This window comes from Thermobia domestica, chromosome 13 (assembly GCF_964235325.1).
Source record: "Thermobia domestica chromosome 13, izTheDome1.hap1.1, whole genome shotgun sequence".
Taxonomy (NCBI): Eukaryota; Metazoa; Arthropoda; class Insecta; order Zygentoma; family Lepismatidae; genus Thermobia; species Thermobia domestica.
The window spans coordinates 118705357-118732596 of NC_137466.1; the positions used below are offsets into that span (position 1 = coordinate 118705357).

Here is a 27240-nt window from a genome sequence, read left to right on the forward strand (position 1 = left end):
ATTGAAATTAATGTAAATATAATTAATCCATTCTAGCTACAGAAATCTGATTCTGTAAATATTTGTACATTTTTAAGTGTTTTTCTGTGATGAGATTATAGAATATAAAATAACATTATCCTTTATAGATACAAACACGTAACATTAAATCAAACAAAACAACATGAAGGCTAAAAATAGACACAAAAATGCAAAAAAAAAAAAAAAAAGAAAAAGAAAAAAAAAAAGAACAAAAAGTAGTTTTTGCACAGAGATCTCAGATAATGTTTACGTCAAATGCCCAAAATCAGTACTACGCACGGAGAATAGTCTGTACAGGCGCGTGTATGCGTTTTTATCTCGAAATATTGTTTGTAAACCGAGATATAAATTGTTGACAAACCTTGTTTGTAAACCAAATTGTTCGCGAAGCGAGGAATTCGAAATTGAGAGTCGGCAATCTTGGTTGAATTACAAGTAACAAATGAGCGGTTTATTGAAGACTATTGATTTATTCAAACGATTCATTGTCTTTATTTTCTGTAAACCACTAACAGTTTTTAAACCATTTGTTTTCTGTTATATAAGCACGATTGTTCTCAAGTAATTATGTGAAATGAAATTAAATCTTAAACATCCCTTGGTTTTATCCTTTAGATGGCAAAGCAGATGGATGATTAAAGAAAGTGAATAGTTTGGAAGAATTGGTGGAATGGGAAGGTGAAAGGAAACACAAGAACTCCGAGGAAAGCCATAGACACGATGTTGTCCACCACAAAGTCACATGATCCGGTATCAAGACAGGGACTTCTATCTTCAGAGGTGATCGTTCTACCATTGAGCTACCATTCCCACAGGTAATGATTTAGACTTCAACCGAAAATGAGATCCTAGGAAGGACTTTTCGTTTTTCTGAATACATCCCTGGACCACTCCGTCCCCAACACATTATGTGTCAAACTTTGATTATTTAGAAATCTGATCATTCTATTCAAACACCAGTGCGCATACCATTATTCATTTTTGAGAGTTGAGTTAATTTTAGTTTAGCAACCCTTTCAGCAGCGAAGCTATATGAGATGTGGACCTACTGATTAACGTGGAATCTGAACCATATGAGCTCCCGCCGGGAATCGAACCCGGGTCTTCCACGCCAAAGGCGCGTACGCCAACCGCTTAGCCACGAGGGAGCTCGTCATTTTTCAAAGACAGGCCCGCGGTGGCTCAGTGCTAGAGCGCTTATCACTGATGCATGTGGTCCTTGACTCGATCCCAGGTCGCGCCAAGTGAACTTTGTGGTGGACAAACACCGTGTGTGGAGGTTTTCTCGAGGTTCTCCCGTTTCCTCTCACTTTCTGCATTCCACCATTTCATTCATTTCTCATCATCACCGTATCCTTTACCCCAGGCCGGTGTAATCGTGGGACGTAAAACTTAAAAAGATTTCATTTCATTTCATTTTTGAAAGAATCCTGCATATATGATAACTCGGATTTCTTGTTTTTTCAAAACCGTTGTATTACACCATAAAAATGTTTCGATATTTTTTTTAGATATTGAAAAACAAAAACAAGTACAGTATATACGATATTATAGGAATTTAGGTTTAAAGAAAACCGGGAAGATTACTTTCTTATTATTTTTTTTTCTTTGGTGAAATCGATACCCAAACCGTTAGGAAAGATTCGACGTCAGAAGTGCTGCCACCTGTACGCATGGAACAAAGTCTCCTAACACGCGGCATCCAGGAACGTGATTAAGCATGGTCAGAGTGCTTCTGACTCCGAGAAGCGTCGGAGTGTTTTATTCGCTACTCCCTGTTGTAAAGCCAAAATTTTCCCGCGGAAAATCGCTACTCGCTTCGTCTTACGCAAAACACAGGGAATTTGTTGGGGGGAAATAAAATATTATTGATAGAAAACTCGGACAGAAAAAAAAAATATATTTTCGATATGAAGTTATTTTGTGGTAACATGCTAAACGAACAGGAAGCGCATCGTGTAAGATAGACTATTATTAAGTGATGTGAATATAAATCCTTGTGCGTGGCGATAGACTGTATATCAGACTCACGTGCACATCGACATATCATAAATATTTACATATAACACATTAGATATTTTGTTACCTTACTTATTTAATCAAAGCAGCATCGTGATTTTTTTCCCTTCCCACGCAAAATTTGTTCATCTGTATTTACAATTTCCGATTCATGACTTTTATGGCTAAGTAATAGATTGTTGATAACAAACCAAAAGAAATATAATAAATAAATAAATATACCGAAGAACGTACATTTTTTTGTTAATTGTATTCGCGTATACTATATCATCATGATGTGGAGCCAAAGGAATGCGTTGTCCTGGGTTCAATGCTCAACGACCGCTCACATTGCAATCATACTCTTGGTAATATTTTTGTATGTTACGGAAATTCATTGCACAAGGTAAGATATAAATTACTTTTATTTTGTACTTACTTGACCTGGGTTACGATTTTGGTGTAATAATGTGTTGAACTGTTTATGAAATTATGTGTATTATAAAAAATATTTGAAAAATTATAGTAGCAATATATTTATCTGTTTATCAGTTCAATTGTAATTATCTTCCCCGCATTTCGAGTAAATTCAGTATTAGTTGCAGCTCTCTGTACAGAAAAGAATACGCAAAGAAGCCTCAAAAGACGCAACTTTTCCGAAATTTCCTATAGTTAAACAAGAACTCTGTTGCTTAATGGTACAACGTTCACTTCTATTGAGATGTGTTCTTGATTCTTTAAGTTGTGTGAATTTGTGGTGAGCAACTTTGTTTCTATGAATTTTCTTGAGAATTTTTCATTTTTCTTCCACATTCTCATTCTATCAATTTTTCCATTTCCATTCATTTTGCGTTTATCAAGCATTTCTTTTGGCGTGCAGGCCATCATAATGATGAGATATTAAACTAATTATTTCATTTCATTACTTCCTTTTATTAATTTATTTTTTCTAGTTAAATGAAAAGGAGAAGTATAATGCAGATGAAGCTAATAGAGAGTTATGAGAGAAGTTATGAGATGTCGGTTGCATAAATAGTCAGGTATAAAGTGTTCCGTTGTTTCATAATCTAACCACATCTGATCATGAAATATTTTAGAACAGCATAATCACAATGGTTATGCAATTCGTTATAAAGATACGACATGCCGGTTGCATAAGCAACCAGGTGTAATGTGTTCCGATGTATCATAATTTAACCAGTTGTAATCATAAATTGTTTTTAAAATATGTTTCATGTTCCGTTTCGTACAGGAATGAAAGCATTTAGTCCTTGACACTACCTAGGTTCAAATAGAACCTATATTTTAATCGAACCAGAATTGAAAATTTGTTACAATAGTAATTTCCAAAGTGTAAGGCAAGTTAAACAGAAATATTTGAAAGTGTGTGTGATATAGGCTGAAGTAGATAGCAAGAAATTATTACCGAATACATAGTAATCTGAAGTGAAATTCGGAATTTTGTGGTCCAAAGACACACATGTACTAAACCAATTAGGGGATTGGAAAAATGAGAATATCATAGAAAAACTTGGAACTTGGAACTTATGTTACAAGCTTTAAAAAAAAAAGTATGGAAATGTGAATTACCTTTAATTTGATTTTATATACGGGAAATACCAAGACAAAACAATTTTTTATACTCTTAAATGAAATAGATATAATGCATTGAAACTTCTATATTTTGAACTTTTTGAAATTAAAAAACAGCTTTCAAGAATTGTAAAAGAAAAATCATTAAATATCAAACAATAATCTTAAACTTTATAAAACTTTCTAGTACTAGGACTTTCACAATACTACTATACGGTTTTTATTTCAAGCAATTCTAAGTACACTTCAATTATTCGACATGGTATGTATTTATCTGATCCAAAACAACTTTTAAAATTTTATTCAACTCTAATATAACATGTTTTATTAGAGTTGAAGAAATTGTAAACATGTTTTATGTTTAAAACATGTCATATAACATGTTTTATGCTAGCTTTAATGCTTTATAAATTGTTCTGTTGGTTAGTGTTGAAATCGGTAGATCTAGTATAATTGAACCCCAAACTAGAAGTTTGCAATAACTTGCATTTTAACTTGGAAAACTATCCGATTTTGATTAAACATTTTGTGTATTTTCTTGTCCTCATTCACCCTCATTCTCATTACATGAATATTAAATTGGCGAAAACTTACAAGGTGAATTGAATGAGCGAGTTGAAAAGGGAACACATTTTTTTAAAAAAAGATCAACTTTTTTCAGACAACGTGTAAAAATGAACTTATTCCAGAAATATGTTCTATTTCCCCTTATGTTTCCGCAAATCTTAGTATTGAGGACCTAAAATTAAGGAATGTGTTCCTTGTCTCTTTCAAGGGATATGGGTACCTATAAAGATCAAAATAGTATCTCAGTTTACCTTGCCTATTTTGTGGAATGTGTGCCCTTTGTAAATTCCTAAAATATTCAGATTCTTATGAAACATAATGTATATCTATGTTCTTTCAGACAGACCCTATAAGAATTAATCGTCTTGGTTGTGGTTAAGATCAGGAAGAAGGAAGGGATGAATTCACTCCTATCTTTTAATAGAAAAATCTTGTTTACGATAGTTGACCCTTAACCTTATCCGATTTTTAGGAAACATTGATTGATTAATTTGGTGTTTAGCATTCTATTTCAATACGTAAGTTATATGAGATTTGGACCTACAGCTTAACGCGGAATCCGAGTCATATAAGTTCCAGCCGAGAACTGAACTTTTGCCTACCGCGCCGTAGACTTTTCCTGTAACCATATGAAGCCACGAGAGAGCTCTTTCTTTAAGAAATATATTTCTTTTGTTACTTAAAAACTAGGGATTGTAAATAAATTATAACTGCCTGAGTCTGAAGTCGGTAAAGGTAAGAAGAGAATTTCCCTAACTTTTTTAAAAAAAGTTTCTTTCTCTGGTTTTGTGTACGACTGTACTATTTGTAGTTAAAATTAGTCACATTTTGTGAAAAATTGCTTACTGTTGAATAACTCATCGCCAAAGTATTTGAGGCTATAATCGATTTATTTATTGAGGTTCGAGAACACTTATGAACAAATATGACTATTTCCCTAACTATAGTATCATTTTATAAGTAGTAGATAATTTCGAAAAAAAAAAAGCATGTTGGTATTCTTCCTTGCTTCTTTCAATTTTACATATAAATTTAAAAGAAAAAAAGATAGATATTTGAACATTGATAGGCACTATTACTATCTGAGAAAATGCAGAACTTATTTATTTATTGCTAATAGAACAAAATAATTTTAGTGTTAAACGTTTTCTTCTCCAATATCTTATCAGGAAACGTTCTACAACTGATTTTATTTGTATTATTTCGTTTTTACACTTCTCTTGCAACCATACAAATTTATTGTTTAGTCGAGAACTAATGATATTATTATTATTGTTATTATTTGAAACTTTTTCTTCAACCGCTCTTGGAGAAATATTCATTAATAATAATGATAACACTCGTAAGTGTAATTTTCCTTTTTAAAAAATATATTCAGTCAAAATGTATTAACTTTTCGTTTATCAAAACCAAAAAGTTTTAAAGAAAAACTTTGTTTTAAAGTTCATTTCAGAAATTTCGATTTAGATCTTGAGGTATTTTGGTTAGGAAAAGTATGTGATAATTGTATTTATTGAAAAGAAACGCATATATTATATGATAAAGGGAGCATAATGAATTTTACTATTAGAATTAGACTTCCGGTCTCGCATACTGCTCTTGATCTAGAAATTTTATCCTGAACCAGAATTTTAAAAAGTTTACGGTAAGATTCAAATTACCAACTTATCGTTTATTTACAAGAAAGAAATTTTAATAATGTTTATTCTATGTGTTACGTATACGTTACATATTACCAACCTTATCATATTTTTCATTATTTTAGTAATATTTCGTGATAAAGTAATATTTGAAAAGTAATCATCTATCTTCTTTCTAGCCACAACCGTAGGTAGCATTGCTGCGCACGTTTGCAAGATAAAAACTTCGAAAAAATTAAAAATGTATCTTACTTGTAATTCTGCAAGCTGAAAGTGAGGCAGATATTGTCAGAGATAGACATATGTTCGGTTTCCCTTCAATATAACTACGATCTATTTACTTCTTCACTCCTTCGGTCTTCTAAAGGTGAACACGTCAAGAAGTCATATTCAACCATCAAGAGATGCTTTATATTTATTCTGTCTTTACAACTCAGTTTTGAAGAGCTATAGTCATGTCACTTTCTGCGTTAACGTCATGTATCCCTGAAAGTGACATTAATTCAGCCTTTTCAGTATCCGTATATGTATGGCAAAAAGTGAATAAATTTAATTGTTTTTTTTTTTTTATAGTTATTAACCAGCGGCGCAAATCCATCTTCAACATTGGGGAGGGGGGTTAAGACCGTTCCTATATTTTTCTTTTTCTTTTCTTTCTTTCTTTTTCTTTTTTCTTTTCTTTTTAGCGATGTTCAAAATATTTATGAAGTTGAAAAACAATGCTGTGGAGGATCAAGGGAGCAGAGTTGTCTTCAACATTGGGAGGCGGGAAGATTTGAGGCTTATTCTGAGGAGATATCAATTTCATCTCACTTTCTTTTGTGGCAATCGGACACAAATCATCACATTTGTCTCCAAAAAACACATTTCAAATCGGATTATTGGGGGACAGTCCCCCAATTCAAAGATTGGAGGAGACATGTCTCCCTCATCCCCCCAGGGATTTGCGCCAATGTTATTAACTACTTTTGGATATATATTTATTGAAGCGAGCGTTATCCAAGCTTCCACCATTCAACTTCATTGGCATTTATGTGCCTCTACGTCTGCCCAATTATACATCGCTCTGTTACGCAATAACTTTCGCAGAAGTACTCGATTTTAATGAATCTTGGTATATGTCTTCATTCAACATGCAGAAATAATCTTATTGTTTGGGATTGCAATCCATCAAGTGTAAGGGGCTCAGACGGGGTAAAATTCACCCCATGTTACAATTTTGTACATTTACATGCAAGAGAATTTTCCTATATAAAACCTCGCAAAAATGTTCAATTGAGGGAACTTAGTATGTATTTCTATATGGCAGTGTGAACATCCCTACAGCTTGGATTCAAAATCTGCTAAGAACGAAAGGTTCGATTTTGATATTTCGAGCAACCCCCTCGTCAGTAAATTAAAATAAGTAAAAAGAATAAAGTAGTGGATTTACCTTCCTAGATTCCTCCCCCGATTTCTTTTAGAGTTCTAAGATAAACTTTCTAAAATTAATTCGGTTTTGATACAACATATTGTATATTTTCTTTGTCTCTTTTCTGTAAACCACAGTGCTTGGGCTTAAAATCAGTCAAGAAGACTGGTGAATCCAACTCCCTTGTATAGGAAAAATTACTCTCCCACCTAAAAGAATATTCCATCGTAATTTCGATTACAACTGTTCGATTTTGGTGTAATATGACGTACATTTTTTAGAGCTCCCTAATTATTCACTGTGCATAGAGCTGAAATCACTATAGAATAAAATAGTTGTATTACCCAACTCCCCCGATTATTTTCTAGAGTTCCATAATAACATACCGGGTGCGTCAAAAAATGTATACACACTTTGAACCGTCATAGAAAATTTATGTTCCGTTCTAAAAGGCTTAATTGCTGGAAATGGAAAGCTTAAAGTCCAGTTTAAAACATAAATGCAGTTTCTCACGCAAATGTGATTACTGTTCAAAATGGCGGCCTTCAGTATCAATACATTTCCGAGTACGAGTCACCATCGATACCGTACATCGTACCAACGTGTCCAATGGGATTTCTACGCACAGGGCCTGAATCTCATTCCAAAGTGTGTCTAGGCTACGTGGTTTACCTCATCTTTCACTGAGCTCCATAAGAAGAAATCCAGCGGCGCAACATTCTCAAACTTCCAGTACCACTTAATTACCTGCTTCCGCGCTTCAAAGTTCAAACGTACGTCCGCCATTTTGCAGTTACTTCTTTGCCACTAACTGGGTTGAGTAGCTAGAGCAATTCTGCTGCCACCTATTGAAGAAAGATAACATTACTTTCTCCCAGAAATTGAACCTTGAAGCACGGGAAATGCAGTTTTTATGACGGTTCAAAGTGTGTATACATTTTTTTATGCATCCGGTATATAGAACTCTTTCGATTTTGACGCAACATTATGTATATTTCCTTTAACTCATTTTCGTAATCTTTAACGCTTGATCGCTTTTAAAATTAGTCAAGAATGGACGGTCAATTTCACTCCCTAATGTACTGTGGAGTAGTCACGCTCCTTCGATTAACAGATACGATCCAAGATGTCTTTCATAGGAAAAAAAGAAAGAAAAACATTTCCATCAAATGTGGCATATACACAATCATTCCCACTACTTGAATTTAAAATCAATCAAGAACGACAGAGTGAACCTGTTCCTCCCCCTCCCCAGAAAAGTTCTATGATAACTTTCGTAAATATATTATTTGATTTTAACACAATATAATGCCCTGCGTGTTCGCATAATCCTCATTCCTGCAATTGAAGTCAATCAAATATAAGGAACAATTTAACTTCCACCCCAAAGATTTAAATAAAATTTCTATGATAATTTTAGTAAAAAAATACAACTTCGTAGATTATAAGATATATATATTTGAGACTTTCCAATTGTCTCGATTGGTTGCAGTTCAAATGGGTCAAGAAACAGGGAATGCGTTTTCACTAATTTTATTCCTGAAAATTTATTAAAAACACTCAGATTTTTGTAGACATTTTGTGTGCTTTTCGGAGATTAGAGGCTTACTCCTATCGTTTGGTGTTCGAAATTAGTGAAAGGGAGGATGCACAGCACAGCATCGCTGATGATACACTGAGTTTTGTTTTATAGTAAAGAAAATTGAATTAATTTCCGTCCTATATTTATGCTGTTTAGACTAAAAGCGACGGATTATTAATGAAAGTGATTCTCTCTCTCTCTCTCTCTTTTTTTTTTAGTTGAACGTCCCATGGCTATGTATCGAGGCTAAGGGATACGGTAATGATGAGATAGATGATAACAGTGGAATGATGAAAGTAGGGGAAACAGAAGAACTCCAAGAAGACTCATGTACACAGTTAATGAAAGTGATAACTATGTAAAAGTTGATAGAGCGAAAATGGTGAGAAAGCTGAAAAACTGAGAGAAAACCTATAGACATCATGTTGTCTGCCATAAATTCATATAGACTGGGATCAAACCAAGTATCTATTGCACCAGAGGTAATCGTTCTATCACTGAGCTACCGTGTTCCCTTCTTTGAATAATGAAAAAAATATTTAAATAGTGATGAAATATATTTAAGTAGTAATAGATGTGGTAAACAGCTTCTGCAATTTATTGAGCCTATTAGCTTTAGAAACACTAAGCCTCTTTGCCATACTATTACTAGCCACATTGGTTGCTCCAATCGACGATTTTCCAAAGTGTACGTCGCAGCGGTCTGTTGCACCTTGGCTGGCTTACAGATGCACAGTCAAATGTTGGAAAGTTTTATTAAAATTATGTTTAGTCTTAAAAATGCGGTAAATATATTAACAAGTATTTGGATTTTAGGTTTACATCAATAGTTGTCGAAAGCTTTACATGAAGCATTTATATATATATATATATATATATATATATATATATATATATATATATATATATATATATATATATATATATAATATAGCTCTCTCGTGGCTTTATATGGTTACAGGACAAATCTACGGCGCGGTAGGCAAAAGTTCAGTTCTCGGCTGGAACTTATATGACTCGGATTCCGCGTTAAGCTGTAGGTCCAAATCTCATATAACTTACGTATTGAAATGGAATGCTAAACACCAAATTAATCAATCCATGTTTCCTAAAAATTGGATAAGGTTACGGTCAGCTATCGTAAACAAGATTTTTCTATTAAAAGATAGAAGTGAATTCACCCCTTTCTTCTTCCTGATTTTAACCTCAACCAAGAGGATTAATTCTTATAGGGTTTGTCTGAAAGAACATAGATATACATTATTTGTGTGTGTGTGTGTGTGTGTGTCTGTAAACTTAGGTGTGTCTATATTCTAATTTTGGGGCGTCATCGAAAAACCACGCTGCGAACCGAAAAGTCGTGGGAAGCACTTATCTAATCAAATAGAATTGTGACTTCATAAATCATTATTATGCGAGTACACAACATCTCAACATTTGAACAAATATAATGTAATAATATAAACAAAATGATCATACCATTATATTTTAGAGTTAGATATTCGTTAAGTGAGTACTTATCAATGGTGACGCATACATATTTAATATGTTACCAACAATGTGATTTAATAGCTGTTTTTTGCATTACGACTAAATTACGGATATATTGAATATGCATATTGTGTTTCCTTCAGCGTGGTTTTATAGTAATCACATAAGCCTTCAAAGCTACTATTATCTCCATTCACGAAAGCTTCTTATTTTTCTTCTCTTCGATTTATTGGAAAAGAAGTCAAATACATTTCCTTGCTGTCTTCTTTCTTTTTGTAAAAATTTATTTCCATCAAGCATTGTCTAACAGGAATATAACACGAAAATAAACCATGAGTTTACCGATCCGCAAGAGCTTTCTTTACCTGTGGTTCCTCGTTATATTCCCCGTGGTCGTGAATCAAATATGTTTCGAATCCCAGATTAAACTGAAATCTAGTTTCATACTGGACGTTAAAGTACAAAACGTAAAGAAAGAAATTTCAGCGAAGTAGTCGGAAATACAAATATATTTTTTTTTTTTTTGTTTTTTGTTTTTTTTAAAGGGAGATTACAATAGAATACCAACGTATTGACAGTAGAAACAATAGGTGTTTTTTTCTTTATTTCCTCAGGTCCGTCTTTCAGATCCGGCATCTGAAACTTTTGACCGGAACGGGGTTATCAACAGCCTTTTATTCATTTTCTTATCTTTATTGAATATCCATGTTTAAAGGAAAAAGGCAGGTGAAAAGGAAAAGGAAAAAAGGAAAGAACAAAGGAACCACAGCACAAGAACAAAACAAACAACAATAAACTATGAAAACAAAAATTTCCTTACGAAGTGCTATTCAGCTTAACTCTATCTGCACTTATCCTGAACTATTATACTACTTAATATTTCTATCTCTAATCCAACAACTATAATAATGTGAAATACATATAAAATACTTAAATAATACAGTATGTCCGTAAAGTTGCGCAGCCCAAAGTTTGATTGCGTATATCTTTTGATCTAAGAATGATAAAGACCTCAGACTTGAAACAATGTAAGCATGTTCTATGTAGATATTTTTTGGGATCATGGCCAATGCTGGAGCTTGTAACGTTTCTGTGTAGTAACGAAAGAGATTACCGTAAGTGTAAGATAAAATAAAAATGTGCAAAATGAAGAAAATCAATATTCAGTCTAGAAAACTGATTTCCTGCGGGTGAATTCCTGTGTATATGTATAGTATACATCAACATATATCCATTGTTGCGAAAACGTGACAAGGTTGATGCAGTGTTGCCATATAAAAGGCTATTTAATGCAAGTCCGTAAAATGGGTGTTGCGGCCCCTGGCAACATTGTTGTCGTAAAATTACTGCAACAGGTGTGTTTTAGGTTAGTTCATGATAAGTAATTTAGAATTTGCACATGACTGATGAGTTTTTATGCAAAACTTTGCGATAAGTTTGCGATATACACAGGAATTCACCCACAGGAAATCAGTTATCTACAATTGAATATTGATTTTCTTCATTTTGCACATTTTTTTATTTTACACTTACGGTAATTTATTTCGTTACTTCACAAAAACGTTACAAATTCCAGCATTGGTCATGATCTCGAAAATATCTACATGCTTACATTTGCTTTAAGTCTGAGGTCTTTATCATTCTTAGATCAAAAGATACACGCAATCAAACTTTGGGTTGCGCAACTTTACGCACACACTGTACATTCTATTGTTATTAATTCTTATCTACTTACAGTATCTATCTATAAGGATTATCTAACTAATTTACTTTTCTATTTTGTTATTATTTATTTATTAATTTTTATATATTGTTTCCCTATGATTCTTGATTTATTTCTTTTCTTAATTATTAAGAATTTTTTTAAGATTGTAGTCTTGATTATTATGTTTTTAATTACTAGTTTCTAATTTTTATTTATTTAATTGTAATTGTATGTAGTTTCCACCTGTTTATTTAATGGTTTGCTGTATTATTTATTATCATATGCATTTATGAGTTAGGTTAAAAATTATCCTTTTTTCTCTTCTTGTTATTCCACATGAGTATTGAATAATGTTGTTTAATTAATTATGTGTTTTAGTTTATTTATTATTTAAGTTGTTATATTATGTAGCTAAGTTTCATTTAATAATGTGTTGCTTCATCTTCTTTCTTCGGTTTTCACCTATGACAATGGTTCCTCTCCTATATGCTGTATGATTGTTTAATAGGTGAAATGTAGAAATTACTTGTGTTGAATTGTCAATGATGTTCATGGCCGTTTTCTGATACTTTCATTCCATAAATGTTGAAATTTATTGCAAGATTAAACCAATTTATATCATTAACTGTATTTTCAAGTTACAATTTGTTCATTAAAACTATAGTCCTCCTCTCTGGTTTAGTGGCTAACACGGGTCCTTGACGCCCGGTTTTCCGCGTTCGATTCCTGGTGGAAGAGTATACTGAACGAAATATGATTATTCGGATTCCACCTTAATATGTAAATCTACTTCTCATATAACACGCTAAATTTACTAGTTTATATCAATTAGTCGGAATTGAACATAAGGAAGACTTCTTCTGTCTGCGAGAGAGAGCCTATATTTCATATCAAAGTACGATATGAACTAGAGAACAAATATAATAACTAGTAAGTTTCCCAAAAGCGGAAAAAATCGCCCTTCATTGATTTGGGCAAATCTTGATTATAAATATACACTGCACTTACTTCCTGTAACGTGTGTGTTAAGTCCAAGCCCAAAAATTTGGTGGCCAATAACTTACAAACTAAATGTCTGCACTTGACCAAATTTGATATATTAATATACCTTAACAAGCTTAATATGCGTGTGAAATACTGTGTGTGCAGGCATTTTGTTCTTGAGTTATTGGCTATCAAACTTGGGATCTAGACAAAGTAAGTCCAACTTCGGTGGTGATACAACACAATATTTCATACAAAGTTTGTATAGTCTTCTACCATAGCAAATTTAATCAAGATTGGATTAGTTCCACCAAAATCACTTTTAGTAAAATTTCTCGATTTCACAACTTGAAAACAACCAACAACTTGAAAAATGGCCAACAACTTGAAAAATAAAGATATGTTCATTATAATACTTCATACTATGCTCGAACATATACAAAGTTCGTCAACGTCTGTCACAATTTCTAGTTTGGTCAAGATCGGATAGGTTTCATCGATCGGAGAGGTTTCGTGCAATTTCTTTAATTCTCTTATGCCAGACCCAAATTTTATGGTAAATAACTCGAGAACCAATGGTCTATATACCATAATATTTCACGTATGTATAAGCTACACGAAGTCTAGTGTCATGTCAATTTAGTGAGATCGGATTAGTATAGTCTATAGCATAGCGTACCATGTGATACAAGTGAAGGTAAAAATGTGCAAACTTTCATACCTGAGTCACTCCATTCAGAAATACTAATTCAAACACATACAGTAGAATATTTCCTCCAAACAAAGAATTTGAAATTTCACACAAATGTGTTTGGTGTAAGTAAAGATGAAAATTATAAAAGATGTTAATTTTAACAGTTCATGAAGAATAATATAATACGTTTCAGATTTTTTCTATAAGATTTACAAATTGTGTTTTGAAGTTTAGCGTAGATCAATCTCTTCTTTATACTATCTTTGACAGAATTGAAAGCTTCTGTGTAAGTATTCTGAAATGATGTCAAGATTTATGGAAGTCCAAAAATCGAAAAAATTAAATTTGCCACTTTAGTGTGGAAACAAGTTCTGTACAGCATTTTCCTGGGAAATAGTTCTCAGCAGTAAAATTGCAAATTTCATATTCTTATTTCTCCGAATTTCAATAGCACTTATGACATTCTTTCAGATCTCTATTCTTGTTCTGGCCAAACAAAGTGATAAATGTAATAGTTGGCTATATTTTTTCACATTTATATTTTTGGTAGGATCTTCCTAACTTGACAGGCCCATGAGATATTTTCGCTTGATTAAAATTTTCGCTTAAATTATGGCTTCTCGATATACCTTAAGAATACTCATTTTAATCAAATCGATACGATAAAAAGTCATTTCGGAGATGTGTAGTAAATACAATGTATCCAGAATTCTTTCTCCTGGATTCAATCACACATAAGATCAGCTTTATTTTTAGATTTTAAACAAGCAGAATGCCCGTTCTTCGCACGCAGATAATATTTTTCATTTTGGACATTTTGGACATTAAAACTATCACCAATCAATTTAGATAACTCAAAAGCTACGAATTTTACACTATTATCGATCATTTTCAATCAGTTTTACATGTCACCATCGCCCTTAGAAGTACTAATGCGGCTAGCTTTGGATTTAAGCAGCGGAAGTTTCACTGTTCATCTCAGTGACTCCAAAAGCTATGGATTCAAGAATAATATTGGTCATTTTCGATCTTATATATATATATATATATCTCCTCCCTCTTTTCCCTCCTCCAAGTTGCACTATCAAAGTGCAATGATAAAAAACGTCCCAGGCTCGAACCTTATCTATGTTGAAAATTAGATATTGACTACTATCTGCAGAAATTTAAACCTATGGTGACTCATAACTTGGGGACTAGAGATATTAACAGTGATAAACATTTCACATCCATAATAAGAAAATCACAGTCTACCTCCATGACAAGTTTTACTAAGATCGAGTGAGTTCCATAGATCGCGCATGATACATACTGTCCTTGTGATAAAATTTTAAATAAAAAAAGTCACATGAAGGTCAAAAATAGTGTACAAAAACCTTTAGAAAGAAGAAAAGCATACATTATTGGTCACTGAATAATGAGGTACGAAAAACTCGTTAAATATTTCGTGCCTAATATTGTATTATACAATGGAAAAACGTGAATATTGAAAAAAAAACTAAACAAATTAAAAAAAAACTAGAGGCATTCATGACTCCACTACATCAATTTGTATGTTTAAACTCTATTCTTCCTTTCTGCAACGTAAAAAAATATACACTAAAATTAAGTTTACAATAGCTTTGAAATAGCTAGAATACCAACACAAAAAATAACATGTGAAGTAATTTGAACAGAGCATAGACAATATTCAATTTAAAAACAGTACAATGGTATAATTACCGCGTTAATGAATAGAACAAATCAAATAAAATTGTTACTCTATTTTGAAATAGAGAAAAAACAGGTTTCTGGGACATGTAATCAAGTGTTAATTCAGCTGGAATGATTCTTTTACGCAAGAATTGGCCTTGCCTTTCGCAGCTACGGAAAAACGAATGCCTTGGTTTCTGTACTTTAATACAATCATCAATATATTATTCTCTTTTGCCTTTATTTTCAAATGTTTTTTAAAAAAACAACAACTAACCACATTATTCAAAGTATTAATTTAGTCACAAAAGAAGAGTATATTCTCTATGTAGACCACATCATTGAATTATTTTAGAGTTAATTTGTGCTCTCTGATGAAATTTCTGATAACAATACTGTTTTAGTTCTAGTAAGACGAAAATCATTTGAATTCAATAGTACGCAAAGATCGGATCATTTTTGACTCATGTGTCTATCTTGTAACATATATGACTCTTTTCAGAATAAAGGCAATACATGTTATGTTAAATATTTAGTTACATATGAAACCATTTTGTGGATGAGACCAAAAAAGATTTGGAAATCGAAAAATAAGGACCTCCTTAATATATATTGGACTTGGACTTACACTTAAATGAATCAGTCTAAGACAGAAAAATGCTTCAATTGTTAAAAGCAACCTTGAAGAATATTTAAAATCAGCCTTGAAGAATATTTAAAAGCAGCCTTGAAGAATATTTAAAATCAGCCTTAAAGAATATTAAAAATCAGCCTTGAAGAATATTTAAAATCAGCCTTGAAGAATATTTAAAATCAGCCTTGAAGAATATTTAAAATCAGCCTTGAAGAATATTTAAAATCAACCTTGAAGAATATTTAAAGTCAGCGTTGAAGAATATTTAAAGTCAGCCTTGAAGAATATTTAAAATCAGCCTTGAAGAATATTTAAAATCAGCCTTGAAGAATATTTAAAATCAGCCTTGAAGAATATTTAAAATCAGCCTTGAAGAATATTTAAAATTAGCCTTGAAGAATATTTAAAATCAACCTTGAAGAATATTTAAAATCAGCTTTGTGCATAGGTGGTGATGACGGGGGCGCTCAGGACAATCGCACTCATCTAAGAGAGGGCTAGGTTCGTAAAATTTGCGAACCACTGTTGTGAACCGCAGCTTACAGAAACAACACAATTTTCTTGTTTACTTACGAGAGACTATTCGGATTCGGTGAATTCAATTGCTGAAAATGATTACTAGTACTGGATTTTGCACCAAAAGATACAGAGATAAAAGGTGTTTAGTGACAGACCGTATAAGGGTGGGAGATAAGTGAGGGCAAAGTATGAAGATAGAACGTAGCAATCATTTTCAACAATTGAATTTACCAAATTGGAATGTTCCCTTGTTAGAAAATATTCTAATTTGTTGGGTTAGGCTAAAAGTAATTATGGAAAGTAAACATAGAGTATCTACTCGGAATATTAGTCAGTCAGTTGTTTATTAGTTCCGAAACTTATTGACTCGTTTTGGTTTATTTTAAAGATAAATTTGATTTAGTTTGCTTTGGCTAAAAGTACAGGGGTTTTCAAAAAGAATGGTGCAAAATCAAAGGATATTTATTTTGTACAGAAACGACATAAAAGGAAAATTAATTTGAAAAGAGGAAACAAGATTGTAAGTTTATTGCCTGTGTTCGTGGCCTACGTCACAGTCGTATAAACAGTTAACAAAAATGCAAATGGCTACCACAAAGGAGGGATTGTTTATTGTGTGCCATTATATTTGCAAGAATAGGGTCTTTAGTAACATTGCAGATACATTTTTGTACAAAATGTAAGTTAAAAAAACTACCGATTAGGAATTGCATTTTACACTGGATGCAGAAGTTTGAATCCGCTGGGTGTTTGTGTTCCATGAGAAGTCCTAGTTAGCCAGAAACTTCGAAGGAGACATTATACATGATCCATGTTACATGTGAAGAGAGTCCAGAAAATCGACAACATAAGCTAGTAGAGGACTGAATGTGCAACAAACTACTGTAAGGCATGTTACACGAAGGTATCTGTGCTTTAACTTTAAGACATACAAATTGCCGATCATGCAGGCGCTGAAACCAACAGACACGCCTAACAGTTTAACTTCTGCATTGAAATGCAGAACCTGTTAGAAGACGATGGATTTAGTGTTAATGATGGAGCAACATTTTATTTGAGAAGCAAACTGAATCTCCATAATGTTCTTCCATTGTCACAGGACTTGGATGATTTGATGCAACGCATTTCTAGTGCAATGGAACAGGTAAACGAGGATACGTTGGAACGCATTTGGCAAGAAATAGATTATCGATTGGACATCTGTAGTGTTACCCTGGCGCTTATACCCAAAGCATATAATGTACAAAAACCATCAACTTTTCTTTCTTGTTTCTGACTCTGATCAATTTTGTTTCTGTTTGTCGTTTCAGTAGAAAGTAAATTCCCTTTAGTTCTGCACCATTCTTTCTAAATATCCGAGTAATTATGAGAAGGAAGCATGCAGTGCCTACTGGGAAGATTAGTCAGTTAGTTATTAGTAATTCCGAAATTTATTTAATCTTTGTGGTTAATTTTAAAGATTAATTGGATTTGTTTCATTAATTAGTTTAAGTGTAGATGGATTCAATAGACTGTGGTGGATCTAATTTGTGTAGAAATATGATTTAATGGTGCTATTTAGTTCGAAAATACAAGTATTTCTGGTTCAATAAGTGTTTTTCACGAATTGGATATCTAAAGTTTGTATAGATTAATAAAATTTTATAGTAATAGGCGCATTCATAATACACGATCTTTTGAGTGCAGGTTTAGTGGCCATACTACTGACTGTAACATTGATTAGACAAAGAAGTAATAGAAAACCTGTCTCATAGTTAATTAAAAAGAAGTCATCATGCACGGATCAAAAAAGCAAGTTGCCAAGCTACATAAGTTAAAATTTGCTAAAGTAGGTATAATACGGTTTATTTTCTTTCAGTGCTGTATAGTGAGTCAGGACTTTATAACTAAGACGTTTTCTTTTAAACACAATGCATCTTCCTTCATAAGAATACTTCCAAAGTGTGACGCGATGTTGACACTTTATTTGCACAGAAAATGAAATGAAATATTTGGTTTAACATCGCAGGTTTGTATAATGTAACGTAAAACAGATGATTGGTGAACGAAAGCGTATTATGACGGAAGAATTGATACACTGAAAATATTGGAAGCAAACAGGGAAGTTAAAAAAAAAAAAACGAGTATGATATTGTCCCAGTGGCGTCATTTCAGATTGCTTTAGGGAGGAGCTTCCTACATAGTAGAGTTTTACATTTTATATTATTATATTATTAATTAAAATGAAAATATTTCACAAGCTCAGGGAAAGCAATTGCCCCTAACCTGAAGGCTCAAATGACGCCCTTATATTGTCCACCACGATCTCAATGAACTGAGGTAGAACCAAAAAAACATTGTACTAGAGATGAACGCTGTACCACTGACCCATCGTATCCTTGTACTTGTATAGTGGTGAAGATTGTAGTTCATAACATGAACTATTACAAATAGGAATCTTCGTTTTTACTATACAATCAGCTCGTATATTTTATTCATTTTGTATTTAATTTTTTCTTACATCCAGTCGGTTGCTTCTAGTATAGAAATAGGATAGCAGAAAGTCAAGAAGATGCGGTGCGACATCTTTCCTTCTATCTTTCACATGTTATCGAAGAATCGATCTCAAGGGCTGTGAAGCCACAGGTAAACCGTGGCAAAGTTGTTTAGACCTGACACCAGCGAAGAATGTATCGCATTTTTAGAGATACAAGTACAAAACTCTCAAGGACTTTAGTCGCTGCGATTCAGTATTACTTTGTAAATTTAATACATTTTATAGTTATTCCTCTAAACGACTAAAATATATAAATGATCGTTAATTTGTATGTAAATTTCATAAATTTACTATAAGGAAAATTATTTGAACAATTTCTTAAGAAGAGATTGAAAAGAAAGGTCGAATATTGCACTTTCCAAAGTATGTTCTATATTGAGGCTAAAGTAATGTTCAACAGATTTATAAGTATTTTATATTGATTGATTGGCATTTAACGCTTCTTTTAGCACCAATACCACATGAGATAGGATTTACTACTTAAAGTAAGATCCTAAACCTACCTGTGTTTGTAGCTGTGACAAGTACCCACACTGACAGTAGAACTCTGAACTAATAAGCTTTTCACGTTTATAATTGCTCACTTAGATCTTTCTTTCATACCAAAGACACTTTTTATATATACTAGCAAACAGCACCATAGATAATGCTCATGCTCCCCACCCTCCTTATGTATTCTATATTGAATTTGTACAAGTGAATGATATTCACATCGTCTATTTATTCTGCTTTATTATTAATATAAAAGCTCTCATATATTAAATTTTGTACTTGTCGAGCTGTTTGAAACCGCAGGAAGTTTCTCTGTTCTTCACTTCAGGCGAAATTTCTAAAGGCTTGGTGAAATAAAACATGTTTTCAAATGATATTCTGTTTGCAAAGTCGTTTTTTTATAACCTCCGACGATTATGCTCCGAGGTTATGGGAGACAGTGACGATTATAATGAAAGAAATGAAGAATGTGATTTGGAACGAGATAATTCCATAAACCAACACACACACACACACATGATGTTCAAAAAATTCATGTGTGATAGTATAAGCAAAAATACATACATAATCATTTCCTCTCCCCAACCCATAATCTATACTAAATTTATGTAACTGAATAAAGTATTCTTAATCTGAGTATCCAAAATGCTCAGATACCAAATGCGTCAAACTTCACGCCTTTGCCTTTATGGACAACTGTTTTTCCCTTTCTTCGTTGAATGATCAAGAAATTGATTATGCTAAAAATCTGTGTTAAACTATAATCAGTTCATTACAAGATTAAAATTTCTCTCATTCTCAAAATAGCTTCTCAGTGATGTTGTACTTTACAAAAGGTCATTGTCTTATGTCTAAGTAGGTACAATCTTGCGCTGTAGATATTTAACCCTTTTAGGATTTCAACTTTTTGAGGTAAATTTTAGACTTTCACTCAAACAGTTACTGCTTCCTTACTATTTATCGTAGGATCATGGTTCCTACCTTATTTTTTTTCTTCAGCATAGATCATACTTTCCAACGGTACTACTTTCTTGTCCGTATTATGCACCAGAAATAAGAAAATAAAAAAAAAAAAACAACAGATTTTTCGAAAAAAATCGAAATTTTTGTGCCCCTATGGCCCGGGCCTGGGTTCACTAGGAATCTGTTTTTTTTTAATACGTTGTTGTGTACATAATACTAGGGATGGCCAGACGGATCCGGATCTCCGGATCCTATAAGATCCGAATCCGGATTTTATAAGATCCGGATCCGAAATTTCGGAACTTGGATCCGGATCCGAAGTTTCGGATCTTGGATCCGGATCCGGAATTTCGGATCTTGGATGCGAATCCGAAGTATCGGATCTTGGATCCGGATCCGGATATCCGGTTCCTGGATCCAGATCCGAAGTTTCGAAGTTCAGATTCGGACTCCTGTTTTGAATATTTTAAGCCTTAGATTCAGACCCAGAACTAAAATATCCATACGTATAAAATATATATAAAATTTACTAGGTGAATGTTATCTAACTCCGTGGGAAGACAATTCAATTAAAATGACAAGAGATTACATCAAAATCTCATTTTCACATTTTTCGGGGTAAGACCACTGTTGCGCACACCCCGTCTTTAGTATATCTTTAAACGTACTATGAGTATGCCACTTTCATATCAAAATCAGTAGTTGTATAGATCTGCCTTTTGTTATATATTAATCAAGTTAGAATTAAAATTCGATTGTTTGTGAGACCTATGATAATATTTTCAGATTGAGTTATAACCTTGAAAAACTGCATAGTAATGCTGCATATTTTCTTTGCCCCACATTGCAAATAAATGTAGTCTATCCTATACAGTCGGCTCTTTTGATTAATCCAATGATCTGAATTCCTGGAGCATTACGCTAAAATCATGGATGTACTTGAATTTTCGTCATTATTTCTATTTTTTTATTACTAGCAAAATAAATACCATAAGCGGTATTTTACATAATATATAGACGTAGATCAGTCAGTTGATTGATTAAAGTTTACCGCAAAGCTATTACATCTCTAAGACACTGGCGGTCTTAGAACAAAATCCATGGCTTTCCCACAAAATCATAAATCTCTCTACATAAAAAGGGCAAAGTCCTGAGTGACTGAGTGACAGATCACCGTACAGATCAAATCGCTTAAGCTAGAAACTTGAAATTTGGGCAGTATATAGTAACTGTGACGTAGGATACCACTAAAGAAGGACTTTGGGAAATTCGACAAGGGAGGGGGAAATGGGGTGGAAAATATTTCAATAAAATGGCCATATCTCCGAGATTCTTGACGTTAGATACTTCAAATTTGGTATTTGGGTTTCTCATTGAAAATAGTTTGATACTTGTTTAAATGTTTTCCGATATTTAAATTAGAAGGAGCAGGGAAGATGTAGGAAGTAAAAATACGGATGGAAATTGCAATTAGTATAATAATATGCCTATATCTCGGAAACTTAAAGGGTTAGAAACATGAAATTTGGTATTTGGACTCCTCACTTAAAATAATTAGATATGTATTTCAACGTTTTTCCGATATGTGGCCCAGAAGGGAAGAAAAAGGGCGGGAAGAAAATTAAGTGGTAATTACAATTATTGTATTAATATGTTCAATCCTTTAAGGTTAGAGACTTGAAATTTGGTATTTGAAATTCTCATTGAAAATAATTTGACATGTGTTTCAGTGTTTTTTGATGTTTAAGTAAAAAGGAAAAGAAAACAGATGAAAAGGAAAGAGGGTGGGAATTGTAATTATTATAATAACATGTCGATATCTGGGAACCTCTGAAGGTTAGAAGCATAGAATTTGGTATTTGGGCTTTTCATTTGAAATAATTAGATACGTACTTAAGCGTTTTTTGATGTATGTCTTAGAAGGGAAGAAAAGGTGTCGGGAAGAAAAGATTTTTATATCTCGGAATCCTGGAATGTTAGAGAAATGAAACTTGTTATTTGAACAAAAATTCGTTATGTTTGCAGGCGTATGTTGTGCGAGGCCGTAGACCGAGATCTTGCATCGTTTGGCCTAATCCTCATTTCGCCTAACCAATTATCTGACACTTTTATGACAGATAAAAGATAAGCTTTATGTCCGCCATTTTAGGCGAAATAAGGATACTCGTTTGGCCTAATCCTCGTTTTGCCTAAAATGGTGGACTATAAAAAAATCGTGGAGATAAAACTGGAGCAGAAATTTTTCGAAAAAAATATTCCCTACTATGTGAAGAACTGAGAAATACAGATGCAAAACAAGTTAAACCCATATTCAGTTTCATAAACTGTTAAATCCCAAACCTACAAATAACCTAATGAGAAAAGCAGAATCAAACCCGGTTAATTGCATATTTCAAACAATTTGAGGTTTCGTACTGTATAGGATTAGTTTAGTAATCTGAATATTTATTGCAACTCTTCGTAAATCATTCGAAATTTTATTTGGCAGAATTTGGAGTGTGTGTTTTCATTATTTTTTTATTTTCGGACTGAAAATTGAAAAAAAAGAAAAGGAAATCTTTAGTTTTACGTCCCACGATTATGCCGGTTAGGCTAAAGGAGACGGTGATGATGAGAAATGAATGAAAAGGTGGAATGAAGCAAGTGGGAGGAAACGGGAGAACCCCGAGAAAACCCACGAGCACGGTGTTTGTCCACCACAAAGTACACATGGCGCGAGCTCGGATCGAACCAGGGACCCCAAGCACGGGAGGTGAACGCTCTACTACTGAGCCACCGCGCACCCTAGACTGAAAATGGAGACACTATACGTCTTAACCTAACTGTTCGTGAAACTTTTCTGTGCTTATTAGCTTTTCTTTAATAATTACTAGACAAATGTACGCAAAATCGAAAGAAAACGATACTCTAAGCAGCGATGATCATAATATTGTTATCAGCAGGGCCCGGATGTTGTTGACAAGTCAACTTTTTTCTGTTACGCATAGGACAAGGCAAGTTCAAATAAAAACATTATCCATCAACTCTTGGTTCTAAAAATATTTTTTTTAGGGTCAACTTTTAATCACTTTTTGCCGTTTTGAAGTTTCAGGTCAATTTTTAATATTTTAAGGTAACTTTTAGGTCACTTATGGTCTTTTTATTCTTTTTCTTCTACATGAGGAAATCTTAAAATGAAAACTGTTGACGGATTTATAAACAAGAAGTTAAATGATCTTTTTTCCTGCTTCCTGATTATTGCGGTGGAAAAACTGCATTCCTAACTAGTTAGTGAACACTAGGCTGTAGCTGGTTGACTAGGACTGGGGTTCGTAAGTGGTCAAAGCAGATGGTTCTGGTTGTTTACCACAAAGGATACCACTACTTGAATAACTAAAAATAGATTAGAAGACGTTCAAAGGTTTTAAACAGGCTTTTTATCTATTATTCTGGTGTATACAATCTACACTTGCGAACTTTAATTCTTTAAGTGTGCTTCCTAGTTTCAACTCGAGAGTGAATTGATTATTTCAGTATGTAATGCTGCTGAGGCCTAAACCATCTACAGCTTCTCATTTAAGACAGATTGTTTCCGAATTTGGTAAGGATGTTTTTAGTACTGACAGTACAATATTGTTTTGCAAGGCATGTGAAGTAAAAGTGGCAGCAGAGAAAAGAGAGACTGTACAAAAGTATATCAGAAGCGAAAAACATTTACGCGCAGTTGAAAACAAACATAAAACCAAGTGTTCGCAGTTGTTACTTGTGGAGAGTGCTTTGAATAGTAAAGGCAAATCCTCAGCTTTCAAAAGAGTTGTGTGAAGTTTTTGTGTCTCCAAATATTCCTCTTTGGAAACTCAACAATGTGAAATTGCGGGATTTCCTGGAACGTCATACAGGTCGTTCCATTCCAGACGAAACGAATCTTAGGAAAAAAATACATGCCAAAGTGTAACGAGGACACAATAAGAAAAATAAGAGAGGAACTTTGGACTCAGATAATTTTTGTTTCTATAGACAGACTAGTGATGTGAAGGGACGCTATATAGTCAATATTATTGTTGGGGCAATGAAAGCCGACGAACCTAGCAAAATATTTTTGCTAACTGGTGAAGTGTTGGAATCTGTCAACCATTTTATAATATGTAGACTTTTCGATAAATCGATATCCCTACTTTGGCCTGAAGGTGTCCAACATGGCCATGTTGTTTTTGTAACAGATGCTGCTCCGTATATAATTAAGGCTGCTAATTCAATAAAATCGCAACAATATTTAGTTATCTACTGCAATGCTGAATAAGGTATAAGCTAAATTTTCTGACGATTACAACGTTCCTGAGTTAGTTTGTTGTTTCACAGCTTATAAAATGTTTATATGTTGTTTAACTGGATATAGACCTATATATGTCATTCAAATATGAAATGCTAAGCTATTTACTAAATTGATCAAAGTTTAGTTTTAATATTATTGCTTTTTTAAATCAAAGACACAATTGATCAATGGACTGCAACTAACTAAAACAAAACTTTTGAAAATGAGTGAGAAATGGTAATTAAAATCCAATAAATATTCAAAAAATGTCAATGTTTTAATGAAATAAACGTTTAAAAAATTGCAAGTTTTAAGGTCAACTTTTGTGAATTTTAGGGTCACTTTACAGGAAATTTAGTGTCATTTTATAGGTCACTTTTTAGAAAATTTTAGGTCAACAAAATCCGGGCCCTGGTTATCAGACAACACGAAAATTGTCTAGAAAACGTACAAGACACATGAAAAACTGGAAACGAAATGTAGCCAAAAATACAAGGTGAGTGGACTATCTATTGTTAAAAGTCGTTTGTGTTGTATTTCAGGGTAACTCTTTACTTTGAACAGAACATTGTTGGATTAGGTTATTCTATAAACGGTCTCTTCAGCTTCAGCAGAACCTCTTTCTTAAAATGTCTCGTGTCAATTATCATTCAAAATTATAACATGCTTCTGGTACAACATGTTAAAAAATTTTGCCACTTATTTACCATTTCTGATTCTCTTTCTGCCACTGTTTTGCTCGAACTCAACATTTGCATATTTTGTTTTGCTATATTTGAAATTCATATATTGGGATAATTGGCAAATTAATATTCACCCTATGTTAGTCCATAAATGATTACAAACTCTTCCAAAATATAATCATTCAGTTTAGAAATGTATACGGATAGGTATAATTAACTCCGCTTGTAGTTACGAAGGGTTTGACGATTGAAAGCAGCTCAAAGCTCACGTTTTACAAAGAGGTTTTTGAGGAATAGAAAACCGACAAAACGGTGATGCACCAGAGGACGACGACGATATGGATTTCCATTTAGTAGATGATGATGGAGAGGAGGTTACATAATTCAATTTTTTGCACATTTGGATCCATTGTTTTCAATTTAGAACAAAATTAATATAGCATTTATGTATCCATATTCATTTGTGCCAATCTTGTGCAATGTATAGTTGATAATACATTCCCTCCCCCAATATTTTATTAGACATAATACTGATTTCTGACTCTGACTCCCTTTCTTTTTGATAGGTTTTGTATCTTGAGCCTCAACAAAAATGGCCACTCGTCTAGATGGAAAAGGTGTTATTTCCATTTACATACGCAAAACCTGTTAAATCCAAACTATTTTCTTCAATAACGCAATTCACAGACTAGTCTGATTATACAGCTTTCGACAGACCAACACTCACATTATTCTTAATTTTTTAATGTTCTCTAGTTTCTAATGTTATTTTACAATTATGACGTGTTTAAACAGCTTTTCTCGATTTGTCACCAATTTTAAAATGTGAATTTAACGGGTTTTGCTATTCACCTACTCATATATTCGTATATATTCATGGTCCTAGTAAATACATAAAGGAGTTTTGGTAATCCTAACTCCTCGAAAATAATTAATATAATATTAATCTATATATTTTGCATTTCTTAATTCTTTATATACTAGGGAATTTTCTCTTATATAATTTCCCTCTAGTTGAATTTCCACGATTTTTTCTTATTGTCCGCCATTTTAGGCGTAACGAGGATTAGGCCAAACGAGGATCCTTTTTCGCCTAAAATGGCGGACACAAATCTTATCATTTATCTGTCATAAAAGTGTCAGATAATTGGTTAGGCGAAACGAGGATTAGGCCAAACGTGGCGACACGGTAGACCGAGCAAATGTGTGGGCTGGGGGGAAAGCCCCCACGTACTCGCACTGAAATTCGGTATATCTCGGGATACCGGAATGTTATTACATACAACTTGATATTTGAACTGAGATTCAGTATGGTTGTAGGTTTACGAGGTGCGAGGCCGTAGGCCGATCAAATGAGATATCCGAGGGTCTAAGGGCGAATCCCCAGACATTTCTTATAGAGGCTTTTGTGGTGCGAGGCCGTAGTAACCAGTGGCGAAGCCCCCAACTAGCCGTAGTCTAGTAAGCATATAAATGTATTTGCGTAATGACTGGAAATTGCATGTATGCCTGTGGACAAAATTGCATAAGTAGCCACGAGAAATGACAATCCTTTAAAATAAAAATTTTAAAAAGCCAACAAAATGTACTCTTGAATGAGTTGCATATTATGTTTGCGCAGGGGCAAATCCAGAACGGACTCCTGGTGGAGGCGGATGGATTCTTAGGGGAGCGATTCGGGATGCTAGCAGTGAAAAATTACTTAGATGATCTGAAATCGCCACAAATTACTACTAAAGTACAG

The 27240-nt window shown here is 33.3% G+C and overlaps 1 protein-coding gene across 1 annotated transcript in view; it reads left to right on the top strand.

The window, feature by feature from the left end:
- The first annotated feature begins 1768 nt into the window (after window positions 1-1768).
- Window positions 1769-27240, top strand: part of LOC145668452 (glycine receptor subunit alpha-2-like) — a 985563-nt gene continuing 960091 nt past the window's right edge. Inside the window, exon 1 of the mRNA XM_081736332.1 lies at window positions 1769-2425. Coding sequence (XP_081592458.1) covers window positions 2313-2425 — 113 coding nt within the window. The 5' untranslated portion in view covers window positions 1769-2312. The remainder of the gene's footprint in view (window positions 2426-27240) is intronic.